General features: G+C 38.7%; 2 protein-coding genes across 4 annotated transcripts in view; one reads left to right on the forward strand and one right to left on the reverse strand.

Moving 5' to 3' along the window:
• Positions 1-2,406: 2,406 nt before the first annotated feature.
• Positions 2,407-6,310, forward strand: ric3a (RIC3 acetylcholine receptor chaperone a). Its single transcript, XM_031846365.1, has 7 exons — positions 2,407-2,524; positions 3,688-3,905; positions 4,146-4,221; positions 4,533-4,629; positions 5,194-5,351; positions 5,514-5,779; positions 5,885-6,310. Exons 1-7 carry the CDS (start codon positions 2,407-2,409, stop codon positions 6,308-6,310), a joined length of 1,359 nt encoding a protein of 452 aa, XP_031702225.1.
• Positions 6,311-8,553: 2,243 nt separating this feature from the next.
• Positions 8,554-22,124, reverse strand: part of tub (TUB bipartite transcription factor) — a 41,906-nt gene continuing 28,335 nt past the window's right edge. For 2 of the 3 annotated variants that reach the window (XM_031846256.1, XM_031846258.1), the window contains exons 3-12: positions 20,570-20,732; positions 19,279-19,416; positions 17,607-17,765; positions 16,249-16,370; positions 14,765-14,956; positions 14,200-14,312; positions 12,080-12,194; positions 11,030-11,128; positions 10,735-10,906; positions 8,554-10,502 (exon numbers count right to left, since the gene is read on the reverse strand). In XM_031846256.1, coding sequence (XP_031702116.1) covers positions 10,369-10,502; positions 10,735-10,906; positions 11,030-11,128; positions 12,080-12,194; positions 14,200-14,312; positions 14,765-14,956; positions 16,249-16,370; positions 17,607-17,765; positions 19,279-19,416; positions 20,570-20,732 — 1,407 coding nt within the window. In that variant the 3' untranslated portion in view covers positions 8,554-10,368. The remainder of the gene's footprint in view (positions 10,503-10,734; positions 10,907-11,029; positions 11,129-12,079; positions 12,195-14,199; positions 14,313-14,764; positions 14,957-16,248; positions 16,371-17,606; positions 17,766-19,278; positions 19,417-20,569; positions 20,733-22,124) is intronic. The other variant, XM_031846257.1, reaches the window with a different exon arrangement.

A 22,124-nucleotide genomic window follows, 5' to 3' on the forward strand; every position in this document is an offset into this window, starting at 1 on the left:
AAAAAAATATACCTTTTGCAATTAATTATAGTTATTCAAGTGAGGTTTGCTTTTATCTCTTCTCCAAATATACAAACATAAAAGACTGATGGAAGCAGGGCAATCCCACACAACTTACACAGCAGAGAATAGGGCTATTATATCACAATATGTAATTACAATACTGAACGTACAGCCTTATGCACCTTTCACCAACTAAATTTCCTCCATATTTATTAATACTTTTGATTACTGCATCTATGCTTCATGGTTCATTCATTTCCTCTTTTTAAAGTTACAATCTCAAAGACCTCCGTTTCCTTCTCTCTGGCGGCACCGATGGCAATAAGCGGTAATTGCAAGTGGGAATCTCATTTCACAGAGACGCGAACAGTGTTGGGAATGTCACCACCAAATTCATAAAACTGCAAAGGCATGGGCTTTCATTAGTGATTCATAGGCTTAATCACCATTGTGTTAGCTCATTCAGCGATAGATAGTGATTTAACAGACATGTATTTCAATTAAAATCTTCAGGATTATTACTTTAATGTTTTTCCTCAATTAACTGTCTGTTTTTTGTTTTTAATTCAGACAAGACAATTTTCCATTTTCAAGATTTTCAAGGTACTGCCCACAAGATTGTGGGCAATAAAGTAAAACAAACACATTTTAACTAAACAATTAACTTATGATAAAACATAATTATTTCAATGTTCCTAATATTGAGGCCAACACAGGTATGGAAATGGAGATGGTGAAGTGCCTTATTAAAGACGACTAAATGTGTGTACTAATATTGTAGCAACATGTGAGCGGTATCATCTCCAGTGAAATAAAATGTACTAAAACTGCACATGCTTTTCAAGAGAGAGAAATACCACGAAAAGTACATCCTCCTCAGTCATTACATTCTACAATTTTAAGACTTCTATTAAACACCATAAATTACACTTGGATTGACTGTTGGGACTCCGAGGTAGGTGATCTGTTGTCCACATGCCATTCCTCTGTAGCCGAGCCTGCACTGCCATCTGCTGCTCTCTGGTATGAATCACACACCAGAGGGTTGACAGAAATTATTGTTTAAAAGGTCATGTGTTACATTCAAGAGCTAATCGTAAAAACCCAAATTAATAAATATAAATTGTGTATTAAAGGCCATTGTTTGGGAATAATACAGTAAAAAAAAATGATGTTACTTTACTGTTAATTAATACTTACTATTGTTGGTTGTTGTCTGTTTAAGAAATCAAACAGCACAAAGCTGGTTTGTCTTACAGCAAAGGGATGCATAAAAAGACTTGCACATCAGGAGTGTAATCTCAAACTAAACTTTGCTTCACGGGTGCTGTTACTCAATAGTTTTGGATAAACTCAGCCAGGAGCAAAATCACGTTGGTTCAGTACAGTGTCATGACGGCTTATTTTTGGCATTTTTAGCAAGCTTAGTTTTAGCATTTAGAAATATAATTAGGAAGCGGAAATATATAAAAATTCTTTCTTTGAAAAAAAAAACTTGTATCCCTCCTCCTCACTTTTTAATACCTCTTCTTGGCACACTACGATAATTCCAATGAGAATAAGAGCTAGTAAAGGGACCAAGTGTGCGCACATCCAGGCAAAGATACTCAGGTGCAAGAAAAAAAAATACTTCACAGCAGGAATAAAATGACTGTTTTAAATGTCAGCTAGAAAGAATAGCAACCCTCACCCAGAGAGACACTTACAAACTTATCCTTTTTTTTCTTTTTTTTTCTTTCTCGGAAAAATCACAAAGTGATGCACTTTCCAACCAAAGCCATCAGTCTGCCGCTTTTATCAAATCTGAATTACTGAGAGCTGTCATGAAGTCACACATTGGAATCCTGCATTGCCTCACAAGCAAAGCAGTGATCGGCCTAACGAACAAATCTTATTAAACCACCCATAACAGGCCTTACCTAAAACCAGATATGTCTTCCTGCTCATTATTTTCAGCTTCGGCTTGTTGCAGCAATACAACCTGGATCATGGAAAAAAAAATTTGAAAGATTCTTAATCTCGTGGCGCCTCCAAATCGGTAAAATTCCCCCTGATTCAGCCAAGTCTGTATGTTAACATGTGCTCCAAATTTGTATACAATCATAACTTTGAAAACAACAACTATATGTTCACTGTAACATTCATCCAAACATGAAATTTGATATAATAAAAGTTATAATAATCATAATAATAATAACAACAATAATAATAATAATAATAATAATATGCACTAGGCCAGTTGATTGCCTCTTTGGGGATTTGTATTCAATATTTCGAACAGCACTTGAAGGCAGCTGGTCTAATCTGGTCTAATCTGGGCAGCAACGTCACCAGATGAGAGGTGACATCTGTGCATACTAGCTTTACTGTTCAAGTGGCATGGCTGTCATTTTGTGAGACAAAATGTCTGTAACAACTTGCCAGAAGGTTACTCTTATATCATGCTCTGTTCTCTGTCTTTCTCTCTTCCTGCCCAGAATGCTTTTACCCAGAGGGAAAAAGGAGATGGGTCGGCCTGAGGGTAAGAAGGGTTTATCAGATCATCATTCATCCATCCGTCCATCTCCATCCTGCTCCATCTCCAATGTTTTTTTTTGTTATTGCTGCTGCTGTTGTTGTTGTTGCCAGCTGTTACTTTACAGACTATACAGAGTATGTGAGGCCCAAGGCCCCATCATAGTGTGCATATGTTCGTCATAATGTTACAGAATTGATAAGAAGAGAACAGAAAAAACATGTATTGAAGCATATGTGTATGGAATGTATTGTGGAATTTTTTTTAAAAAAGCACAGTATTTATACATCTACCTTGCACATGTTCAAATATGTTTAGGCCTATCTATTCATATCTTATTCATGTCTACACTACATTTTAAATAGCCCATATAAATCACAGTACTGTAAAACAGAAATTATTGCAGGGTTGTATGTATTTATTATGTTATTATTTTTATTTGATAATTTTACGCCTCATGTCCTCACACTGACTCACACTCACACATACTGGCACCTGTTCCTTATGAGAAGATTTTATTTCCTTTTTTTTAAAGAGAGAAGATTACAGTTTACATTTTATTTTTTACAAACACAGGCTAGAAATAACTTAATTAAGCATATTCAACATGCTGGCTGCCAAACACAAATCAAGCAGTGCTTCAGACTCAATTTTAGAAAATTGAAATAGAATAAATAGAAAGATAAATTACCAACAATCAACGAAAGCTATAGTGCTGTTCAACGACCAACAATACAAAGTACTCCAGCACTGTTTAAACAATTACCACAAAACAAATAAATAATTCATGACCAAAGATATTATTTATATGTATGATAATATTATAATTTACAATTGTCCGAGGAATTGCTTAGTCCAACTAAATTCTCAATACACTGATTGTGTTATCAAAACACATTGTTCCCTAACACTGACCTGATAGCAGTAAATATTTAATTAGACTAAATGGGAAAATAAATAATGTTGGGGAACTTGCAGTGCTGGCAACAAAAATAATGTAATTCCTTAACAGTCAAGGATGTATATAGGCCTAGCTACTCTTACTATTTGTAAGGTTAATCTCTGAGAAACTACGTGTTCCTTTGGTTGACTAAGAGATTGCTGTGAGACGTTCGCAGGAAACATTCGCTCTAATTATTGATAGATTGATCTATTATTGTCTCCTCCAGTTGGACCTGGGTTCTACCCTCCTGTGATGCACCATCTGTCATTGCCAAAGGACCCAGAACGGTGGGGTGTGGACCCTTCATACTCCATGGCACACAGTGCGGAAGTCATGGCCAAAGTGAAAGGCGTCGGACGAGGCAAAAAGTACAATCTGATGGCTCAAGCGATACCCATATATGGCTTCGGGATACTTCTTTACATCCTCTATATAATCTATAAGGTATAGTTACTATGACTGACCTGCTTGGTAGGCAGGTTGTATAGGTACAAAACACAATATTCACTACCGTATATGAATATAAAGTGTTAATCATGCAGCCTTACACCACACTATAATACACTGCACTAGTATGCCATATAAATACAGCCTGATGAGAAATACAATGGTGATATCTGTGACAATATATATATTAATGATTATTGTTATGCTCTATTATGCTAAATATGTATGTGTCCACAGCTGACATGTAAGGGGAAGACTACTGAATCAGAAAACCACACTACAGTAACCAAAGAAAACATGGAGAGTGAGATTAGTAAGTACCTTCACTGATTTATTGATTGATTGATATTATTGCTGCAAAAGTTTCTATGTCATTTTAACTGTTTATTGACAATATGTTAACATTTGTGTTTTTTAATTAGTGGCATACAGCTCTTCAGTCAAAGAATTATCACAACCAAAAGTGCAGTAGCAAAATACATTTGTAAAGGGAATTTGGTGTGTGAATGGCACTTTTGCCTATACAATAAATATTAGCATGCATCTGTGCATGTGACAGACTTAAATATAATTTGCACATTTATGTAAAAATGCATTGTATTTTTTCTCCTGTAAAACTTGTAGCACCCGAACACGAGCTTGTCAGGCTTCAGGAAAGGCTTCTGCAAACAGAAAGGATGATGGAGAGAATTGTCTCTGGAAAGAGTAAAGGTTCTGCGAGGTAAGACTTATTTTTCTCTCAGCATCCAACATTTCACTGCCCATAGCACAGAAGAACCCGAACAAAATCACTCATACTGGGATAAATCAGTACAGACCCAGCATGGAAATGAAAGGGCTAAAGATTAAAGGGGGAATTATTCAAAGGTGGAAAGGCCACTGGCATATTGTACTTAACAGCTACAGCTACTACTCTTTTTAAAAATCCTTAGGTCATATAATAGCATACATTAGAAATTGAATCAATGTAGAAAATAGGAAATGATCTCGTTGCTAGATTGTTGGAACTTCTGGATAAGCTAATAACTCTTTTCAGGAAGCAAATAAAAACTGAACCTCTAAGTGATGCTTATTAATCAAAATTGAAAACATCTTTCATCTGTGCCTCATCGCACTCAGTAGGAATCAGGAAATCAAGAGAAAGTATGCGTTGCAGCTATATGCAGCAATTGACTGTCAGAGGAATATTACAGACAAAGAACCATTTACTGAACCGGCATAGATTGATGTACCATAGCTTTGCCTTCTTGCATGACTCCGCTTCATTATCTGCGCTGTTCTCTAGTGGCAGAAGGAGGAAGAGTAAAACTTCTACATCAAAGAAGGAGGAGAAATTACTCAAGCAACTTCGACAGATAACACTGCTGATCCAAGAGGGCCGGTTGGAGGCGGACTCCCCTGAGATGGAGGCTGAGGAGGTCCCCTACTGTGTCGACTGGGAAGGTACAAGTCTAAATCTGAATCTCAAAGCTTCTCACATCTTTTTACTGATTCAATCGTTTTTGTCTCCAGGGAAATCAAACATATTTTCAATTATAAGAAGCCGTTTTATGTTACCAAAATCTCATACTGTATATCAAATGATCCTTTCGTACGTCAATGCAGGCTACCCAGAGGAGACTTACCCAGAGTATGATGAGCCCTGTAAAAGACGAGGATTTGACATCTTTACACTGGAGGGACCCCCCCACCAGCCCACCCCCGAGGCCCTGGCAGAGAGGATGGAGCAAGAGGAGGAAGAGCTTACGGCAAGGAAACTATCCATAGTGGAAGAGGTAGATGAAGAGGTAGAGGAAGAGGTAGAGGAAGGGGTGGAGGAAGATCAGGATAAGGAAGAAGAAGTAGAGGAAGTGGAGGAAGAGATAGAGGAGGAGGAAGAGATAGAGGAAGAGATGGAGGAGGAGGATGAGGAGGAGGAAGAGGAGGAGGAAGAGAAAGCAGAGAAAATGCAGTTGCTCAGTCTTCCTTCATCCCAGCCTGTTGCAGACAGGAAGCAGGAGAGACTTGGTTTGGAGGTGAGCAAAGCGCTACAGTGTCTCAATGGAGGAAAGAAGCAAATTAGCTTTAGTGACCACAACGATGTGTTCCACTACCCGAAAGAGGGTACTTGTGAAGAGGAGGAAGAGGAGGAGGAGGAGAAGGAAGATGAGGTGGAGGAAGATGATGAGGAGACAGAGGTGGAAGAGGAGGAGGAAGCGGATGAAGACGATCCAGTGATGGAGGCAGAGAGCCTGCAGTTCAGCTGCGAGGGTTGTCCCAACCCGGAAGAGGAAGCAGAGGAGGATAAAGAAGAGTATCTGTTCCTGTCGGAGCCTGTGGAGGATGACGGTCCTACCCATGCAGATGTGCCCAAAGACGTTGGGGCGAGTGGGCTGAGGATGCGGAACAGGAGGGAGACGTAAAGGACTTTTCCGATTACTGTGCTGTACTTACTTACCAAGTTACAGTGAACTCCATGTTCCTCAAATTGTACTTTGTTTATCACTGATCCCTCATGTGTGTAAAATATAGAGCAAGAGCTAAATAGAGACGTGCAATGCTGCTCTGAAGTGATACTTTTATACAAATAATAGTCTCTGTTCACACCAATATGGTCAGAGCTTCTAATATTTGTTATTTTTATCTACAGGCTGTTCTTTCAGGCCCTGCACCCCCCTGGTCCACCCACACAGGTGTTTTCACGCATTTGCCCAAAGTCACCTGTCTTTGGTGTCAACAAAATGGGCTTGATTGATTGTCATCTCCCTCCCTCTCTCTAGTTGGACCTGTTAACTTTTACTTCATCATTCTTATTGGTTGATTTCGTGGCACAGCCCAACTTCAATCAGTCAGATTAATTTAAAACACCTGCGTGGATGAGCAGAACCTTTAAAAGAGCTGAATATTATCATAAAGTTGGTGACTGCTCATTTGCTCTTATTTTTTCATCAAGAAAGGCTTTACAGTTTCAAAATGAAGTAGTGTTATAGACCAACACAACACTTGCCTTATTGATCAACACCCCAGATTAGTTTTGCTACCTTATTGTTGCTTTTTTTTTTATCAGAAAATGGGTTAATGTATTTTACAGAAGCCATGGGTGCTCACATCAGCAACAGAGAATTAAGGCTTTGCTAAATTAGCAATGTAGTAGTTTATGACTACTTTGACTACTCTGTCATGCAACATCTGCCTCCACCTGCTGGTCCAATATGGTTCTTCTCTTGGGGATGCTGCCTGTTGCAGTAATGCGGCGTAGCAGCTTAGAATAAAAAGCCACCTTATAAATAACATCCAGGGAGCATCACAAATAACCCCCATGAAGATCATCATAGTAATAAAAACCCTCCACGGTGCACACAATGGTAGTATGGGCAGGTGGAGGCTGTGGTTTGCAATCTGTTAGCAGTTGTAAATAGCAGTAAAATGTGTCAATATACAGAGTGTTAGAATTTAGCAGCACAACTTTGAATTAAAGTGTCCTGCCAACATTAAGTCATAGCTGCTGTTCACATTGAGTTGTTGATGTGCTTCGTAAAGGCAACAGAGTGTTTCAATATTACTGAAAATATTTCACTTGTCTCGTCCGACAAAAGTAATGACATTATAACAGAACACAGATCCTCAATCGTTCTGTATAATTAGAAGATGATGTTGAATGATTGTTACAATCACCATAGAGCAAAAAAGGCAGAGCTTTAGTTTTCAGTTTGCTGTGTTTCTTTATGTGAAAGTTAATGGACAAATGGTTCAACATTTGTCCCTCATCAGTAACTGTAGCAGACATCATTCTCAACAGCCTCACTGTGCTCAGTTACATTACATTACATTACAGTCATTTAGCAGACGCTTTTATCCAAAGCGACTTACAATAAGTTAACATCAAACACGTCCATTTGGACAATAGACCTTTCTCACTGTGGACATTTTGAAACGTCTTACACAGATGTGACTTCTAACAAAAACAATGGCTGCAATCCATTAATAAGGTGTTCCATTCCCAGAGCCCCGGCATTGTGCTCGTTGTCTCACCTTGATTTGTTAGCTTACCTCGACAATCAAAGCCAAAGTCAAAATGTCAGCTACATGAAAGGGCTACTGTTATTATTTTTTTCTGACATTTGTAAGGAACATTTTCATTCTAAAATGATTTTGAACGACATATCCAATTGTTTATGTCACCATTTAGTTTAAATATTTAGGGTTACAAAACCTTGACATCTATTTTTCTGAGACATTTTTGACAGCTATTTTTCAACATGAGCAGTGTTTTATGTGTCATCTACGCAGTTGTAGATGATCAAGGATAGACATACAGAGGGTGACTGGGGCTGAAGCTGAATCTCATAGAGATATTGATGAGTGGATGTAGCGGTAAGATCAAGCAGCAGCCCCAAATTTCACTCTCTGATCATACAACAAATGCAAAGCAGAAACTAAAAGAATGGACTGTAAAGTATTAGCTAGTAGGTAAGGTTGTTCACCTTGTTGTAAAGTTACATTAACTGGCCCAGTGAGGAACCACAAGTATATCGTAGCAAGGAACAAGGTGAGTGATATCAATTTTCTGGGACTGGACTTTATTGGTGATAAGAGATGGTATGTTCATTGTTACCTTGTTTTGAAAGAAGAGCAAAGGTCAAAGACTGCATCAAATTCATGAACATGTTTTGACTCACTGAAGTTTTATTTTTTTCCATGATCAAAGGACTGTGTCTATACAACCACAGTAAATTGTACACCATTTATTGTACATTACAACGAGAGCACTAATAACAGAAAGTGAAAGAACCTTTGGTTCCTGGATGTATGAAAAGCAAACTTTACAGCAAAGGTATCAACAATTTTAAAATAGAAATTTAAAATAGTTAGAACACAGTTGAGTACAAGAATAGCACATTTGATAAAGATTTCCTCATAAACCACAGTAACGATAGCGGTATCAGAGATTGTTCTTTGCCTTCATTTAGCATTTTTTTAATGGCCATAAAATACAAAATACTATCATATATTTGAGAAAGAATAGTGTCGCATAAGGAGCCAGAAGAAGAATATTTTGAGTAAAAATGTGAACAGCAATAAACCATGTGATACAGAAATGTACTGCCAGTCAGATGAGGAATGTACCAAACTCCAGCTCAGTGGAGCATAAAATGAATCAAAGATGTAAAGAGCAAAAGATGAAATATGCAATTGTTGAAGCTGTGACAGATTTACAATGTTACTGCGTGTTTGATTGCAGTAAGTCAATCTGTGTTCGGTTTCCTTTTTTTTTTTCAGGTAGGAGACATCAGAAGATATGAGCACAACCTTAAGCCTGAGTGCCTTGGATGTTATATCTGTTGCCGGATTTACAGTACAAAGTAAATAATGATTTGCCTCTTTAGTGCAATGGGTTCTAAGCCCTAAATGTAATTTAAATATATCTGGACATCACTAAAATGTTATCCAATGATGTGCACTTTGGATTTTTATTTTCTAGAGGTTTTGCATCTCCGGCTATCTAATCAGTCTAAATGAACTCTGCATTAGACAACTGAATTCAATATAGCTACAGAGAATTACCTCTAATGCATGTGAGGCAGCAAGAATAGCAAAGACCAATTCAAGCTCAGCTCATTGTGTGGCCGAAGCCTACTGTAACACTGGAATTAGTCTTCAAAGGCACAATAAAGTATGTACAGCTCTATCTCATCCACTAAAGACTTCAACGTAAAGTGCACCATCGTCCTATACATTCACATAAATTACACTGTGACACAATATTTGATATGGTACACAGCACACTGTTACATATCTTTGCCCTGTTCACGTCCAGTCGTTTTTGTGTGGAAACGAGATATTCCTCCTTGTGATGCTAACTTATGTGCTTGCGGCTCCATGGAGCCAATACTGCTGAATTTGTTGCGAATGATAACAGAAGGAAAAAAAATTGACATGTAATAAATACATAAATAACAAAATAAATATATAGTGACGTGCATGTTATTTTTAAATTCAGTGACTATATAAGCAGTATTCATGCTTGAGATAGATTGGGACATTTTTGTGTAACAGATTACATAAAATCCAGTCAACTTTTAAAACATACAGATGTGTAATTGTTAGTTATAATTTACAGATAAAGAAATGTTAAATTTCTCTGACTACTACATAAAGGAACAGTGTTTGTTTTAATTATGCCATTACAGTACAAAATTACTATAGTTATCAAAACAAATTAATTGAATTTTGAAAGTGGATTTCTCTTTGTGCTTGTTTTCCTCCACTGACCAAGACCATCCCGAGGCCCCCCCCCCCCCACCCCAGCCCCACACACACCCGTACACACAAAACTTGAGTCCCATAAAGCATTTTGGGATATGCAGGACTTCCAAGGTCTCGTGTGATTTGGAGAAGTCAAACCAGCCCCAAGGATACATTAACAGCCCTTGTTGAGAGGACAGATGGACCAGTTCTCCACTGAACATCAGGCTGGGATCTATTCACAGGCTAACTTGCTGTCAAAGCTGGAGAGTGCAATGGCAAAGGCTTGCAGGGCACACATTGGGTAGTTATAGTCCATGGTGAAGACATCCTCTGCCACACGGCCAAACTGCATCACAATGTAGTCAGCTGCAGAGGAGAAGAACCAGGAAACACATTTATTTCTCCATTACTTTCTCTCACTAGCTACACTTCTTGTTATTGGTCCACCCTTTGATAAGGAAAGGGAAAAAAACAAAAAGGACATTTTACAGAGGGAGTGCTGTTCTAAATCATGACAACATGACTATAACATGTCAAATGTACTCTGGTAATTGTAGTTAATTTTAAACCTCTAACGGTTTAGAGGAATAGAACTCACGGTCATTGTCGTGAATGATTTGGAAATTCTTGACGGAGGCCTGAGTGACTCTGCCGTGGAAGTTGAGCACATAGGATTGTGTGTCATCGTTCCACACAGGCGTCTTGTTGTGAAGTTCAATCACACTCTCTGTGTTCTTGTTCTGCCACCTGGCCAGTAGTGACTCATGGTCCTGTAGTGAAGGACAGAGTAGTATAGTTTCTGACATGAAGCCCAGATCAATTATATAAGTATTAGAAGAGGTTGAATTGGTCTGCACAGATAAAGCTATTAAGAAATTAGGGGTGAAACATACATTTCGTGGGCGAATAGACACTCTCTCATGGTCCATGTTCATTCCAGGAATGATGACACTCATTTTGCGCGGTCCTTTGAATCCTAAAACATTGGTTTCCTAGATTGAAAAGATGACAAACTACATAATTTAGTTACATCATTATTAAGCAAATGTTATGTTATTATGGACTGTATGTTATCTCTGTCTGCAATGAAGGTTAAGGCCATTTATACATGCATAGATGATAACTTGATTTCAACCTGATTATGGCAATGCCCTGACTCCTCAGCTTGTTGTATGAATGCTTTAATCGTATTATCTGCGTTAGACGTCTAAATGCTGCTGTGCAATTCAAAGGCCACCGGACATGTTAACCTTTTTCAAATTTTTAAGGCAGATAAAGTTACACAAACAGTAGGCCCTCTGTTGGTTCCTTTAGATGTCTGATATCAAAAGTGCAATATACAGAAATAAAAAACATTTCTAACGGTGCTAACAGAGCTAACTGTGCAAACTACAGCAACAGTGCCGAGAGAGCTAACAATGTTTACCTGAGGGAGAATCAACAGCGTTATCAGCTGTAACTGCCATATGAGAGCAGTGCCGAGCAGCGCTAACATGCACTAACATGCACTAACATTTGCACTAAAAGCATGCACGGCCAGCAAGAACGGAGAAGCTCAGATAACAACGCAAACACCCACACACACACACACACACACACACACACACACACACACACACACACAGGGAGATAGATTTCATTCTCTGCTGAGGTAGACATTTCTCGACTATCTTTAGATCTTTAGATAGATAACATTTGTTTTCTGCTATATTAATGCTCTGATCCTGTACATTGCACATTTAAATCATTCCATGTTAAGTGTGTTATTAGAAAAATGACATTACTTCAAACCATGTCAGCCCTAATTTAGTATTTTATCTCTGTATAATATGTGATCACAGTGAATTATTGTCTTATTGTCAACTCATTGCTCAACATATCTCTTGAAATGTATGAAAAACTAAGTACAGCTTGTGTGTTCAGGAGCATTTTGACCAACTCACATAGCAAATGGCTGCCAGCTCTTGACGCAGGTTGCTAGCTTCAAGGCTGGTTGTGCTCTTCATGGGGTTCAGGCCGCTGTCGTATACAGTGAACTTAGTTCCCATTAGGTTAGACCTGCATAGAAAACATAACAGACTGAGGGGGTCTGGAGATGTAGCTGCACATCTCGACAGCAACAACTACAAAACGTTTCCTTTTAGTGACAATTTAAAATGTATAATAACAACAGCAGCCATTTTAAATACCCTGCCTCAAGTCACCCTGATTGTGGAACAGTAATAGAGTTGTTGTGCTCTAATGTAAATTGTTCTTGTGGGATCGGGGCTCAGCAGGAATCGATGGCCTGGCTTCCCAGCAGGAGAGGAGGAGTCAGATCCAGATCCTGGCAGTGGGTCACCAAACCACAGAGGGAGGCTAGTGGCCAGTGCTTTGCCTTTAAGTGACTCCCTACGCTAGATGAAGCTAAAAACAGATCATTCATGATTCATTTACAAAGGAAACAAGAAAGCATACCCGTGTTGTGAGATTACATTTGTGTGTCTAAATGTTTTTCTGATCCTGTTACCTTAATTCCCTAACTTAAGATTTCTACCTGCCTCTAGTGGGGGAAACACTGCAGATAGCTCTGCTACTTTATGTACCATAAATGTTGCATTAACAGCATCTATATGAAATGGTGCTTCCTAATTCTATGAAATATGATAGCATCCAGATGCTTTATGCACAGACGCTGTCATTTATGTTTTGAACCACTGTAAATCATTTCTGACTTTACACTTGATGATTTCCCACAGTGCTATGTAACAATATTTACTGGTCATGTTCTATACTGCACAGTAAGCAATCTTCCTAAAACTTATTCTCACATCATGACCTTCTGAACACATCATTTCCCAACTCGTTCATATGTTATAAGACTAATACTAGAGATATTAATTAATAATAATTATCAATGCTCTCAAAACCAGAATGACCACTCATATGTGATCCGCTGGGCAAATCAAATATCAACACAATGGGTTATTAAGTATTTTTGTCCAATATCAAATAATTCTTCATCTTATTTTGCTCTATTTGTGTTTCTCAGTTATAGTCATATTAAGGCAGTGACTATGTGAACTCCGCCACTGTAGCTGTCATCCTCTGACATTCAAATACATAGTCTTACAAACACACAACACAGCCCAGAAGTTGACTGTAGTGTTGGATGTGTCCATCGTAGGTAAGGTGGGTTAGCCACAGCATCAAACAGCTGACTACATAGGTCTTATGGTCCATTCCTCATTTAGGCCAGCCCCCTACTCTTGAGGACCATTAGATGAAAGGTCACCATTTATTTTAATTTAGATCGCCATCATTCAAGCAGGAATGTGATTGGGTTTGAACAAAGCATCGACCAATGGTCAGGCCTGCTCTAAAGATTACAGGCTGCACAGAGCCCTGTTTGATTAAACCCTCAGGAGTTTCCATAGAGCCACTAAAGGAGCCTTGAAGCTGCCTCTAAAGATTATGTCTCTACTCACTTCACACCTCTTAATGTGGCCGTAAACATTAAAAGAACTTACAGCTAATGTTTAGGAGGAAGGCATAAAATAACAAGTTAATGAGAGGTGAATCACAGAGGCTTAACACAACAATATAACAAATATGTTTTTCTAAATTATACATTTTCATTAAAGAGGCTAAAACAGTACAGAACATTAATTTCTTATGATAATTATTAATACAAAGATGCTATTCAAGAACTACTTGTTAACTATTCATAAATTAGCAGATGATGTGTTCATCATTCACCCCTTAGTAGGGAGAGTATGAGTTTTGTGAACATTACCTTTAGATGTTACCCATGCAGGTTTTTTTGTCACAGGTCTAAATAATAATTTATGAATGGAGGAATGGGTATAGACTCTAAGTGTATTTCAATAATTCACATATGGAAATGTTTCTGGTTAGATTAAATAGATTGATGTTTAAAAAATGCTTTGGAATTAGACATTTATAAAGAAAACTCAAAAAAGTAGTGACAGTAAAAGAATCATACACAACACTTTCTATGTGTATATAATTCCTGGTGTCTGCTGCCAAAACGTTTCATGCAGCAAAGCCACTGAGGACTTACCTCAGTTTACCGATGAAGCTCTCTCCGCCTCGAGACAGATCAGTTGGATCGATGGAGATGAGATAATTTGATGTTTTACTCTTTTTCCTTTTCCTGCCAGCTAACAGGAACACCTGTGACAAGCCAGGCAGGAAACCAAATGAGTAAATCTTAAATGAATGAATTCAAATAAATTATTATTTTGGTGCACAGAGCTTGAAACTACAAAACAATCTCAGTAGCGCTTTCTATGACACCCATGTCTATAATGCCTTATAAATATACTTATAAGGCATTATAATCTGCTTATAGTACTGTGGAACTCATAAATGTTCATAATGCTTTATAACAACATTATACATTATAAAGCATTTTATATCGGCTTATAATCATACTCACTTACTGACATTTGTTTTGCAAGGACCACAGAGCATTATAATTTCCATAGTTGTAATACATCATACTTATTTTATAATGCATTATAATCAGATTATTCAAAATATTTGAACTTGTAGAGTTTTCATAATGTTTCATAATACGTCAATTCTGTTGATGTTTACAGTTTCTGCTGCCTGACCCTTCTCACCTTCTTGCCGTCCTCTCTCTCCAGGTGAAGGTAGTAGGTGGGATACATGCCTCTGTCCATGCCCTTCTTGTCTCTGGTGATTCTGCATTTCACTCTGACCCCCTGAGGGGCAGGACGCAGAGAAAACTCTTCAAGGTCATCTACATCGATGGCAGGTTCGTTGACTGGTGGAGTGGGTGCTGAGGCCACCTCCTGTAGGTGAAAACAGCCCACACAGGGCAATCCCCTTGTGAGATGGTGAGATGCGAGTTGACTTTCATTAGAACAGAGTAATGAGTCTGAAGATCAAATCGTCCACTGGGACTGAGAATGAGCACACTGTGTCTAAAATAAGGACCCGGTGTAGACAGAAGTTGACTGAAGCGAGAGATTAGAGTGGAATGAGGAGCAAAGAGAAAACGATGGTTATCGTGAGTAATTCCAGCTGGGGTTTCACTCTGAACAAAGTGTACAGGCTGCAAAGAGGATGTGTTTTAAAGGGATAGTTTGGGTCTTTTGAAGTGGGGTTGTATGAGGTTCTTATCCATAGTCAGTGTATTACTTACAGTAGACGGTGGTCGGTGTAAAAATGTCAGGGTTTTTTCAGTGGAGTCTGGGAGCTCTGGCAATAGCATAGGTACCGGCTTCAGTTCCCCATCGGAAACATAGGCCGTTCACAGCAAGGTGAACCAGTGAAAATATTCCAAATATAGCATACACTTAAACTGGTAATTCTTTCTTTTAGGTGGCTAAAGTACGTTTAGCTGATGTCCCTGTCCACAGCAGTACATAGCTTTGATGCTGTGCTGGTACTCCTGTCTGCTTCTCCAATCTGGGGGCCTGCTGACCACTGTCCATGTAGGAAAAACACTGACTATGTATAAGTACCTCAAACAACCCAACTTGAAAAGACCAAAACTATCATTTTAAAGAGGGTTACATTGTAATCTGACCTCAGTCATCCATTGTCACACCTGAAGTGGAGAAAAACAAAACCAACATTTCCTGTGAGTAACCTCAAACATTAGATCAAGCAGATCCAGAGCTGCCTGACTTCAAGTGATCAGAAGTATGTAAAATAACAGCTAACAGCACATATTTTCAAAATACTTGACATAAATTGCACATTAATGCTTACACTGGCCCACCTCGGCCTTCATGCAAGGCTCACCGCCTCCAGCCAAATAACAGTTTTTCCCTTTCAAACTGCTAGAGACACATACAGTAAGGTGTCTGTATGAGAATATCGTTCCACCACCATCCCACCGTTTTATCTGCACTGTAACATACACAGAAAAATGACTCTGTGGTGAGTAAATAATGGCAGGCCAGAAACCGCAAAAGCCCTGAGAAATTTAAAAATGAAAGAGTGTTAAACAGAGTCCAGCCCAGCACCAAAATGTAATCTTTTTTTCCCTGCATGTCATTCAGGCACCGGTTTCATAGGCAGAATAAAGACACATCTCTCGTGCAGAGGGAAGTGTGTGCTGTGAAATCTACTTTACCTTGCATGACTTCTTGCTAGTGGCAGAGCCTGGTCTCGTGTTGCTGTTGAGCTGTGAAGAACTGGAGCTAATTTCATCTTCATCATCCTCTTCTTCATCGAAATTCATACTGCTGGATATACCTTCACAGAAAAAGAAAATACAAAAAGAAAGAAAGAAAGAAAGCGGTGTTGCTGATTTTTTCCCACTAGAGTTAATTGGTAACATGAAATGCTGCAATAACTGTTGCCTTCAAGAGAAACACATTCCCACTTCATCCAGTATAACTTGAGTAATGAAACAAGACAGTTTGAGGTTTAAATAGAATAGCTTGTGCCCCATGTTTGTGAGTGCAACAAGGTCATAAGTTTCCATTAAATGGTTAAACTAGGTGTCAAAACCCACTGGGTGTTTGTACATTTGAGTTTATAGTCACTGTTATATTGTTGTCATCTACAGTAAGGCAAGTACTTGCAGCATTGCATTGCATTTAGTGTATTAGCATTCAGTGTCTGACTTTTTCATACATAGTGTATCATGGTAAAATTATGTGAGATAAATGTATGCTCGTAGTTTGGTGAAATACTAAAGGTGGAAGGCATACAAAAACATAAATTAAACAAACACTTATTAGTGACCATTTCCCAGAGGTCTGTGAGTTATCCATGTTCAAGAGACATAATGTTATTTATGTTTTACTGCATAATAAGGAATATGTTTTGGGGCAATAAATTACCAGAAAACAAATCTTCATAAAAGAATGGAATAAGAATCACTTGAAAGAGTAAACAGCACCATCATCATTCCTCCGCTCGAAACTTAAAAAACAAAACAAACTTCAACTGTGTCTAAAATAGTATATGAGTAAAGTCCATTATATGCTCTGTATAGTGTCCTCAAAAAATCCTCTAATATAGTAAGACGAACAACGCAGAGTCCATAGCATGGGCACTACTTTTTGCTAAACATCTCACAATGCAATCCTCTGCTTGTGGTAGAAATATCAATCGCAGTTACATAACACTGTACCAATCAGTGAAGGCACAAAAACGTATGATTTGTGTGTCCAAAATCTAAATTCACAGTTCACTAGTAAAACTATTGAGTGTCTATCATGTAAGGAATAATAACTGAGTGTATTTGTAATCAGTGTTTAACTCTCGTATTTTTTAAGAAAGAAAAACACAGCATCATAAGTTGCATCATTGACAAACTGTGTCTTAAAATGGCATTCCTATTTGCAGTTCAGATTCAGTGTGTTTCACCTTCCTACCAGCACACCGCAGCAGTGGACCAGCATGCCATGGGTGTAAATGTGGACGCATGGTCGTGCTATTACAGATGCAGTGACAGAACCGTTCTGTGAACACTGACAGTACCTTTCTTGAGCATGGTGACGCGCAGATCCTGTTTGCTCTGCGACTGAGTGCAGCTCATGACAGGCTCTGCCTCGCCCCCCTCCTCTGTGCTGGCGTGGCCCACCGTCAGGATCTGGATCTGACCATCATCTTGCTGGGAGGCCGAACCATCCATCGCTGCTGAACCACAATCCCACAAGAGCAAACTGCATCAGAACACAACTGCGCTACTGTTCGACAATCATTATCTCATGTTAACATACAGTGAATTACCAAATGAATCCTAGCAAAGTAAAACACAGGCAGTTGTAACCATCATGTAGTTAACACTTTGCATAAGCAACATTTCCACATCTCTGCCTTGATGACTGAATGTGTGGGTGTTCTGTGCTCTGTAAAATGTTTTATGTAATTGTTTCACCTGTCACTATTAAATTAGCTTCTAATGTTTAAGAGGCAAGAACATTATGTCCGTGCTGCTCCAGGCATTTAAAACAAACGACTGCTCTACTTGCCCTTTTTTATACAGTAGAAGTGCAAAAGAACAATAAAGATGATGGGAAGAATGAAGCACAGTTAAGTTTTTGGGGTTTATTTTGTTGCTGTGTATCTTGAAAAATGGTTTTGTTACATGTAACAATTGTTAGCTAGTCTAATCAATTGGTTTCTCGTGTCCTTTATTTCCTTTCCCTCAAAGGTGTGCATGTATAAATCCAGTGCCTCATGAGACAGCATGTTGCACTATTCATTCTGGAAATTCTGCATGGAGAACATTTTTTGACATATTTCTGTCAGATTAGTCACCATAAATATAAGTATACAAAAAACATGTGTATGTTATTATGGAAGCCTGGTTAATAAGAGGTGTGCATGTAGGAGGCCAGTGTGCATTTAATACGGTTTTGTTTAATAGTGGATATCAGATGTAGATTTATTTATGTTGCAGCTTGACTTGCTCCATCTGAGTGAATTCATCAACCTGTACTCATCTATTCTGTAGCCTTGATGCAGCTGATTGCATAGTAGCTTGGGAGCTCTCTTGTAACTGAGTTCTCGTGCTTGAGAAAATCCGAGAGTGAGACGTAGAGTGAATGAGACAGGTCCTTCAGTGGTGAATTTGGCGCGACTGGCCTGATTAATCTTTTACCCCTGTGGAATCTCATTCACTTTTTCTGTTTTTTTTCTGGGACACAGTTATTCCAAAGATGAGCATCTATAGTATTGTGCTAGATCATATGACAAGCACATTTAATGTCAGCGATGCGTGAGCTAAATATGTATTGAAAGATTAGTTATGATGCTGTTATAAACCTTGGGTTGTTATAGTATGACGGATTGCTTTGTGTGTCAGTTCCTTATTTTTCTGGAGTGATTCTTTAAATTTGATGACCTATTACACTCTATAGTGTCAGCGTGAATGATGAAAAACATAGAAGCTAAGGGAAACAATGCACTCTAGACATAGTTGGACTACACCATTTCCACACCTGGAAGACTGAAGACTAATTCATGTGGCTGACAGCACTCATACTGTCATATATCATCACACACACAGTTTAACTCTGACAAGCATGGCACCACAGTGTTGCTGCTTCACTGGCAGGGTTTGTTTCCAGATGTCCAACCATCTCTTTTCTATCTATTCTTCACTTCGACTGCTGACCGCCCTTAATAGGCTGGTAGGTAGGCTGACCTTTGTGCTTCCCCTTCCTCTCCTTCTTGTCGCTGCCCGTCTGTGGAGTGGAGCTGGCCGATGCTTTGCCCTTTTTGGCTGAGCGAGGCGGCTGTGTGTCCGCTATCACCTTCACCTCCTCCTGTTCAGCTTCTTGCACTACACACAGGGATGGAGATGAGCAGCAGCAGATGCAAGGTTATCAGAGCAGATGGACAGAGAGGAAGAAAAACAAAAAAGTAAAAATGTTACACTGACAAAAAATAAATAAAAAAAGGTTATAATATGTAACAGTTAATGCTGATCAGTGTTCATTATTCAGTCTCAATCATGAATTAACAATATTAAAATGTGAGTACATAAATGTAAAGCCAAAAATTAAAAAAGGTAATGGATGCACTGGTTTTTAGTTCCAACTCTAGGAAAAAAGTTTGTTTACAAATATGAACTGAAGTGGGAACTGCTGAATAAAATCATCTTTCTCTATAAAATGAATCAAATCTTACAGTATGTATTTACAGATGTAGTTTTTAAAATGTATTTTTCATTGTGAGAAAGAGTTTTTGCTTAAAATACACATAAGAGTAACATTCGGCTCCTGTTCAATGCCATGTCAACATTCATGCAGTATTCATTCGAAGTAAAAGACCCCCCCCCCCCTTTGGTGAATAGAGAATTAAAGAACTAAACAGTGAATGCAAGCAAGTAGATTTGTTTCCCTTGTTTTGGGGGAAATTATTAGGCTTTATTCCCCTTCTTTCCATCAGAATATCAGCATCGTGCAGAGTAACATTTTGTCAATACATTGTCTCTCCTCTCAGCAGGAAATGTGACAGTTCGTGGCCTTGAGCCCAGAAATTGGTCTTCAGAGTTGGGGATTAGTTGGCTGCTCTGTTCTCTGTGTGTAGATAAGAAGACCTCATCAAACCCAGGCTTAACACCATTTCTGCTCTAAGATTTGCAGCAGAGTGTGAGTGCCTGCAATTGATGGTACATTGGTATGTTGCAGTGGGTCAACATGGCCTCTAATTCTAAATAATAATATCAGCAACTGTTCTTTTTAGTTATTCAAATATTTGTATAGTTAGATGTTTGGGAGTTATGCTACATGTAGTATACAGTTCTGATTGGGGAAAGAAACATAAACCACATAAGAAGAAAGTCTCTTTCAGTCCAAGAATAAATATTTCCTGTGAATCAAAACAGATTGATCAAACAAGCAGTCTGAGATCTTCGTGCTCAAACCAGAGTGTTTCTTAAACCCTCCGGTTGAGCTTCCTGCATCAACAGAGTCCCGTAGGACTTTGCTCACCATGGTAGATGGTGCTGCTGTTGCTGCTGAGAAAGGATTCCACCAGTGGAGCCTGTTCCTCGCTCTGTTTAGTCCGGCGGGTGCGAGATCTCCCGTCTACATTAGACTGGACCATCAGAGGCTCCTGCCTCTTCTTCTTCTGCTTCTGTTCAAGGAGCGCTCGCTGTTGTGAAGGTTTCACGCACAAACGTGTCCAGATAGAAAGACAAATGATCAAGGCACAGTTTAAGCAAATGAGAGAAGCTACACTCCCCTATTACACATCATTATAAGGAACCGAGGTCACTGAAGTAAGCACCAATTACTAAAGAACAACCTCTCATTTCTTTTGGCCATTTAACCTGACAGTCACGAAACATGTACGAGTCTTTCTTATCAGTACAGCTTAGGATACATTTCTAAACAAAATGACCTCAGTGAGTGATTATGTAACAATTTAGCTGCTAATTGTTTGAGATCGCCTCACATATACAATACAAAATAATTTTCCATTTTATAGTGGATTTTAATTGAATTTGTTTGTGATAATCACTTAGAAGGCATCCCAGATTTTCATGTAAGCTGCCTTCATACTGTAGGCAGAGTGTTGGGTTTAAAAGCACGTTCGCAATAACACGGTCTCAGATAAATCTGTTAAGCCAGGAAAACAATGTGAAGATGTTTAAGGATGAGCTGCCCGAAACACTTTGACCTGCGGCTGGATATAACAATTCATCTGGACTAACTGTCAGCTATATGCAAGTCTTCAAGCCAGAGCTCATCAAATATTGAAGGTTTCTATTTGTGAGAATTCAGGCTGCAGAGCATTAGCGCGCAACAGTATCTCCTGTAAAGCTCGAGACAGTGAAAGGCACATTTACGCACGGATTTGATGGTTAAGGCTTTGACGTGTGGGTAAGGCACAGGTCTGTAATGCACAGCTACTCGTAAACCTCTCTCCCTCTGACTGAGAGGTCAGTGATAAACAATGAGAAATATGTTTTGTTTTTACGTCACACTGCACTTAAAGTCGTACGTGTCTTCAGAAATAACAGAAACCCATTGAGTGAAGAGTAAATCGAAGAAGTAAGGTCATGCCTCAATAAATCATTATTACAAACAAACAAACAACATTTTTTGCAAGTGCTAAAAACACAATTTCTGAAATAAGAGCCCTCTTTGTTAAAACTCGACACACAAAAAACAAAAACATATCCATGAAATACAAAATAGCTTCCATCTCTTGCAAGAGCAAACACTTCATTCTAAAGCGATATTTTTGGGCATTTTCATTTGTAGTATGCTGTAAATATAGACTATGAACACAAATGCCACAGGGAAACAAAGAAAAAGTGCTTATTCTCATACAGTCATAACGGTATCAGATATACTGTAAACAAAATACAGTATATTGCGATTACAGTCCTCTAACTCGCTCTCCAAAATTGGAGAGAGAATTGTGCACAAGTGATCAAATTGGTTACACAGGTTTTCACAGGTGCACTCTGGGTGCAGGTGCTTGATAATTGCATATGTAGTATTTCAATGGCAATGTTTAGCAAACAACACACTCGGA

This window comes from Anarrhichthys ocellatus, unplaced genomic scaffold (assembly GCF_004355925.1).
Source record: "Anarrhichthys ocellatus isolate YVR2014 unplaced genomic scaffold, GSC_Weel_1.0 scaffold6, whole genome shotgun sequence".
In the NCBI taxonomy this organism is placed as follows: domain Eukaryota; kingdom Metazoa; phylum Chordata; class Actinopteri; order Perciformes; family Anarhichadidae; genus Anarrhichthys; species Anarrhichthys ocellatus.